Consider the following 6,885-nt stretch of genomic DNA (forward strand, 5'->3'; position numbering starts at 1 on the left):
CAAACACACCTCCTCCCTCTTTATCTCCATCAGCTTTTGTTAGTGTCACTCAGTATTAATATGAATGCATGATGGCAGTACATTCATTAAATGAGTAGAGCAACCTTTTAAAGTACTGTATTTGTGTTTGTTAACAGAAATCATCACTTTATTCTTGTTTGTTTTGTAACACTTCTTATTTAAAAAAAAATATTTTTTTTAAATTAAATGTTGTCATTTTTTCTTTTTCAATCTAAAGCTAATGATGAAATCTGAAACAGTTTGAAAAAAAAGTTAATAGTAAGCTGTGTACACTTTTTTTTAAGAGTTTTGAGACATCTCCTTCACCGCCACCGTCTACCTCCAAAAGTGAAACTTCCAAGAGATTCAGCTACAAAGTAATAGCAAAAATCTAAAACATTACTAGACATGTATTCTCAAAATAAGTGTTCTTCCTCTTTCCCGCCATCACTCACTTTCCCCTCCCCTCTTTTGAAAGGAGGACGAGATCATAGCTAAGAGAGAGGAAGTAAAGAAGCCGCTTAAGGAGAGCATCATGTTGTTGCAGACCATTAAGGACCTGAAGCAGACCGTGGAGACACTGGCTGCTGCTGATCTGGAGACCGAGGTGACTAATGAGCAGCTGTCACAGACCTGTTTGGTTTTTATGAGGACTTTTTAAAAACAGGTGGGATCACAAGAACAAAAAAGTGACATCATGAGAGGAAGAACACGTAACGTCTGTTCTTGACTTTTTGATATTTTCTGTTTGTTAAAGACACATGATTTAAAAAGGCAAAAAATGCCACATTTTAATTAATTTCATTTTATGTTTTTATTTGTTATTTTGAATCAACATACTTTTTTCGGTTCACTTTCTACATGTTTACAACACAAAAGCTTTCTCAGTCGCCACATTCCTAAAAGGAGGTCTAACCTTCGTTTCCGACGTGTCACAACTCGCACCGCTTTCCCTCAGGTATCCAGTGGTCTCTAACGTAGTCTTTATGTCTCTGTGACATGTGCATCTGTGGGTGTGTGTTTGTGTGTTAGGCTGAGCAAACAGACACCGCAGGGCTAGTTTCTGCTCTACAAGCCGGGATTAATGTTGTTTCCTCGGTCGACCAGCAGCTTGAAAACAAACTTAAGGTACGTAACCCCGCCATTCATGTTTAAGAGTTGGCATAAACAAATGTGCTGCTTACTAAAGCCAGCGACCTGCTTCACTGTTTCTGTTTAACATGAAGGAAGATTACCTCTAAAAAAACTGATTCTTGTCTTTTTCTAATATAAAAAAGAGAAACACACATTTATATGTGTTGTTTGGCTAAATATTTGCCTGTTATGTTGTTAAAATGAAAGTTTTTGATTTACAAATTAAAATATTGCAATTTTTTTCTTAGAAGTTAAAAAGAAATCTAATTGAAATGAATATTGTACATGTTTATATAACACATTGATTTAGGTAGTTTTTTTTTTTATTTACTTTGTTCTCTTTCCTTCCCGTCGCAAACAGAAACTTCTGCTTCTAAAAGGAAATAAGGAGCTGAAGGAGAACAGCCGTCCCAACAGCATGGCCTCCAATTCTTCTCTTCCCTCCACCCATGATGAGTTTGATCCGACGCTACAAGTCCCGCACAGCCAAACGGAAGCAGGAGCCGCCTCTCTGAAACTTGTAGAGGAGGACAGAGACGGAGAGGAGCTCCGGCAGCTGAGGCTGGCTCTGGAGGACGTGAAGAGAGAACTGCTGGAAACCAAGAAGGAAAACCGCTCACTTCAGGAACGAAGGGAGGACAGGCCGGAGAGAGAGGAAGAGTTGATGAAAAGTTTAGCAGACCTGCAGGCAAAGTTGACTGACACTCAAGAAAAGTACCACCAGGCCATAGAAGAGCGAGATTATCTAAGAGAACACATAGCAAGGCAAGAATGTGAGCCGACAGAGAAACGGGAGCTGCAGAAAGAACTGTCTTCCACGCTCGAACAAGAGCTAAAGGAGCTGAAGAATAAGCTCGTCCAACTAGAGTCACAAAAAGAGAATGCAAATCTGCAAATCAGGGAGCTGCAGGAGGCTTTGGAAAGAACAGAGGAGGAGACGCAGATGTACAAGGATAAAGATAAGAGGGCAGCACAGATCGAGGAGATGTACAAAAAAGAGCAAGAGAAGGTCCGGAGACTTCAGGTAAAATCCAAACACTAAAATCTTCCTAACTGTTCCACTGGGTTTCTAATGTTTCCTTCACTTTATTATGGTTGATTCATTTCATAGGAGGAGCAAAATGAGGTTCAGGAGCGCCTGAATGCAGTTACCCAGTACTACAATGAAAGCAAAAGCGAGCTGAGCGCCGCTCAGAAAGAGCTGGCAGAAGTCCGAGCTAAAAGCAGCACAGCCTTGTCCTCATCCTCAGCGGAGCAAGTGCAGGTGCTGAGCAGCAAGGTGGAGGAGCTGCAGGCGTTACTCGGCGAGTCTGAGAGGAGGTGCTCAGCCACTCGAGAGGAGCTTGCAGGCCTGAAGCAGGAGGCAGAAGCTCGGGCGCAGCGCTCTGTGGCCCTCGCCGAGCACACACAGGCCGTGTCGTCTCTGGAAGATGTCATCAGGGAGTTGCAGAGTCAGCTGGAAACAGTGAGAGAGCAGTTGCACCAAAAGACTGTGCAGGTGGAGGAGCTTCAGAAGAGGTGAGGAACCAAAGGAAGACAGTTTGAGCTTAAAAAAGGGAAACAAAGCAACCACATATTAAACGATAAATAAGATTCTAATGAAAAATGATCTCTAGCTCGAGTGTTTCTTTTGTTTTTCACTAACAGACTAACTGAACAAGTGGTCACGTCGGATGACTCGGTCCCCCGCGAGGAGCATGAAACCATGCGGGAGCAGCTGAAGAGCGATGTCAAACACCTGAGGGAGCTGCTGGAGGAAGCACTGAGGAAGCAGGACGAGCTGGCACTCGAGGCCGCTAATGCATGGCAGAAGGTGGAGGGCGCAGTAGAAAACCAAAATGTCCACGCCGGAGAGCTGAATCTGATTCTGTGTGGTTTCTTCTCACCGATAAGGCACGGGACAGTCAAGCAGAGCTGGAAATCCGGCAGGAGCTGTTGTCATCCAGAGAGAAGGAGAACCAGACTCTGACTTCCAAACTGGCTGAGTCCCAGGATGCTGTGATGCAGCTCAAAGTGCTGGAACAGAACCACGTCGACTCAGAGAGAGAAAAGAACAAAAAAGTTAGTAACTTAAGGCACCACCAGTCTTCTAGTTAGCTTTAAATCTCCCCTGTATAACCTGCAGTATAGCCCCTTAACTAATTGTTACTGTCACTTAAAGTGTATGTTTGCACTTTTGCAGATAGATGACTTAACCCGGAAAGAGCTGAAACTAAAGGACGCTCTGAACAGCCTGTCGCAGCTCTCCTACAGCTCCTGTTCTCCATCCAAGAGACAACAGCAGAACCAGCAGCTGGAGGCTCTGCAGCAGCAGATCAAGCAGCTGCAGTATCAGCTAGCTGTACGACTCACTCTTGCGTTTTACTGAAGAGCGCATAATTTGAGCTGCCATGATGACAAAAAAGTTTCTTTTTTTTGTTTTGTTTTTGTAGGAATCAACAAAGCACCACAATGAAGTTGTGTCAGTCTACAGGATGCACCTGCTTTATGCTGTTCAGGTAAACCCCTGCCTAAATGGACATAATTTATCAAAGTTTAAAAGAATTCTTATAAAATCCTAAACACTTTTACCTATATACCACCATGCATTTAATGTGTCTGGACAAAATCAGATTAATAACACTTTTCGGTTGTGATTGATCATAATGTTTTACTAGTTACATTTTATATGACATTATGCAGCTTTTGAACAAAAACAGGCCAGATAGAATTTTTTTTCTTCATTTTTATTGTCTGAAATCTTTAAATGTATCAAGTGTTAACCCAGATTTGTGAGCATAAAATGCATCAACAGTAAGATAAACAGAAGTATTAACAATTTTATGTCTGCAGAATTACTCCGAAAAAACAAAGATGTTGACATACAGCCATAAGAAACAAACATTGTGTTTCTTTAAATATACCTATATCATGGTTTAGGTGAATGCTCGATTCTGATTGGTAAGTGGGTGTGGATGCACAATAAATGTCAATAATCTACACCTGAAAAACAAAATAAACAGTAGTTTTGGTCAAATAGCACACATTTTCTGCATCATTGTGTTGGTTTCTTTAAAACAAACTTTTGCTTCATCTCCTGGACAAAAACAAGCGTTACGAGATGAACTTTCTCTCTGAACTCATGAACTGTCATGACAATCAGCTTATATGTTGCTTTCTTTGACTGCAGTCGAGGTCGGCGCCAGCTCAGCGACTCATTGTCGTGGTACCGTGACAAAGAGTCGCGTTTGTCTGCGACAGAATGAAAATAAATGATACATAAAATTACATTGACATGTGCACTAGTGGTTCATGTGATGTACAGATCTGTTTGGATTGGTTTAGAATGTACTGGATGAGTTTTGTGAATGAACTAAGGCTGTGACGTGTGCTCTCAGGGTCAGATGGATGAGGACGTCCAGAAAGCCTTGAAGCAGATCCTGATGATGTGCAAGATGCCAAGTCAAGCCAAGGAGGCCTGCTAAGACTCTGAGTCAGTGGAGACAGCCAAACACATTCTGCCTGTGGATGACCCGTTTACAACCTCACTTCACCGTTTTGACTTTTGTAAAAACATTTGTCCCCCATGCGCCTGTCAGCACAGTTACATTCTGGACATGATTTTTAGAAGTTCACGTGGGACTGGAGGTGAAGCGTCAGTCTGAACATTCACTCTGAAGGAGAAGCATCAGTCGCTTGACCCGAAGCGTCACTGATCCTCACTTTCTTTCTCAAGAATCCATGTGAGCACGCTCCAGTCGCAGAATAAAAGCAAATATTGAACACAAAAAAAAAATAAAAAAAAATGTTGCTATGGGAACCGCACATCCACCGCCTGATCAGTCTCATCCACGTTCTTAACTTTCAGTATTACAGCTACACGCGGAAAAGTTCTGAACTCGTGCTGTGTTGTGTTAGTGAAACTTTTTTCTGTTTTTGTGTTGTTATGAAACGCTAGAAGCCTTTCAATCAGAATGTGTCGCATCTGTTTTCTACATCTAGACACTTCCCTCTCCATATTTCTATTGATATTTTAGACATTCTTGTAGCTGAACGGTATTAACATGTCATATTTTCTATTATTTTGAAGTCAAATAACTGTTTTTACAGCATCGTTTCTAAAGTTGTTTTTCTTTCATGATGAGATGGCTGTGGTAACAAATACCTAATGGTATGCACTTCTCAATCCTTACAGTTTGGTCTCTGGTTTGAATTTTCTTTAAAAAAATCAAACTTTCAGACTCAAACCAAACTGTTTGTCTCGTCCTGTGCCACTTCATTAATTTATTTAGTTTCAACGCCATGTTTTTTCTGCCGTTTTCTCCTCTTTAGATGCAGGAATGTCTTTCAGTTCATGTTTTTAAAGTGACTTGTGTCTTCTTGAGGCTTCTGCACTGTTGTAACTCCACACTCCTTTGCCTTAGCAATGTGCTCAGATCTCCTTTCCGCTCAGCGTGCATACAATGCTAACGCGCCGCTTTAAGGGGAGTCGGATTACATGAAGCCGTGTCTCGAGCGAGTCACTCAGGGTTATTTGAACGGCTAGATCAAATATGCTCGACCCTGATGAGAACTTTGCATGTCTTTTACTGTTACGGTTGCAGTCGAGTGTCATAAATATCTTCTCGCTTTTACTAAAAATGTTTTATACCAGGAAAGGGAAAACTGAGAAACAGCCTTTTTATTTCGTTGTTTCTTTAGAAACTGTGTTGAAGTGGGAGGATTCAAGAAAAAAATGGCATTTTCACCCACTTTATTAAAATTTCATACTCTGTCTGCACATGTGTTGTGAATTTCTCACTTGCTCTGCATAAAAGCTAACACAATGTTGGATAAAAATGAGAACACATAAAAAAGGCATTTAATCAGAATTTCTGATCTATAATTATAAAATCAATTAAAATATTTCTTCAGATTTGATTGCAATTCATACATTTATTTGTTACAGTTCTTTAGTAGAAGATTGATATATTTGAACAGTTTCTTTTTATTTATAAAAAAAAGTGTAGCATCTAAGAAATTCAATTATTTTTTTTAATAATCTCACAAACTAAACATTTCACACATTTGTAAATTTCTAAAATATCCATTAATAACTTTATTGTCAGTGTAAATTTTACAATAAATTGAGTGCAGTGCAGTCCTCTTCTGGTGCATTTTTTTTTTAAAATAAGTAATACAAAATAAAATAAAAACAGACAAAATCAGACACACTCGTCCATACATTCATCCAATGCATGGCTCCAATGTAAATAGTAAAAAAAAAAAAGTTTAAAAAATGTAAATTTGAAGGCTTTCAATTTCCAGCAGCATTTAAAACTGATGGCCCATGAATAAAAACTCTTTTTAAAAAATCTATTTGTCCTTAATTTAATTTTAAAGTAGGGTATTTTAGCTTTTTAAAATCTCTAAATTAAGGCATTGACAACATTTATTAGTCAATGTGTAGTTAATAATGCATGCATTTAACTTATGGTGTTCATTTAGCTGATGTTTGAATGAATTGATATGAGTTTAATAATTCTTTTAATTTTTCCAAAAAATCAAAATGCTGTTTTATTATTTAAAAAAATATTTTTTCCATTTCTTTTTTTCCATTAGCTTACTTCAGGGTGGCACTGCTGGAGTTGAGGCCCAATCTTGAGGTTTACAGAAGGTTAGGCTGCTTAGGCTAAAGACGTCCACCAGATGGCAGCATTTGTCAACAAAATTTCAGTTAAAGGAATTACAAAAAATATCATGACCAAAATGACAACAATCATAAGAAAACAT

General features: G+C 39.4%; 1 protein-coding gene across 1 annotated transcript in view; it reads left to right on the forward strand.

Moving 5' to 3' along the window:
- The window catches only part of rai14 (retinoic acid induced 14), a gene marked incomplete in the record, with an annotated part of 30,339 nt that extends 24,446 nt beyond the window's left edge, over positions 1–5,893 (forward strand). The window contains 10 exon segments of the mRNA XM_036214467.1: positions 306–377; positions 479–607; positions 1,033–1,128; positions 1,496–2,158; positions 2,246–2,652; positions 2,782–2,947; positions 3,028–3,195; positions 3,317–3,475; positions 3,567–3,632; positions 4,512–5,893. Coding sequence (XP_036070360.1) covers positions 306–377; positions 479–607; positions 1,033–1,128; positions 1,496–2,158; positions 2,246–2,652; positions 2,782–2,947; positions 3,028–3,195; positions 3,317–3,475; positions 3,567–3,632; positions 4,512–4,598 — 2,013 coding nt within the window.
- Positions 5,894–6,885: the final 992 nt, after the last annotated feature.

The sequence above is a fragment of the Oryzias melastigma genome, linkage group LG12 (genome assembly GCF_002922805.2).
Source record: "Oryzias melastigma strain HK-1 linkage group LG12, ASM292280v2, whole genome shotgun sequence".
Classification (NCBI taxonomy): domain Eukaryota; kingdom Metazoa; phylum Chordata; class Actinopteri; order Beloniformes; family Adrianichthyidae; genus Oryzias; species Oryzias melastigma.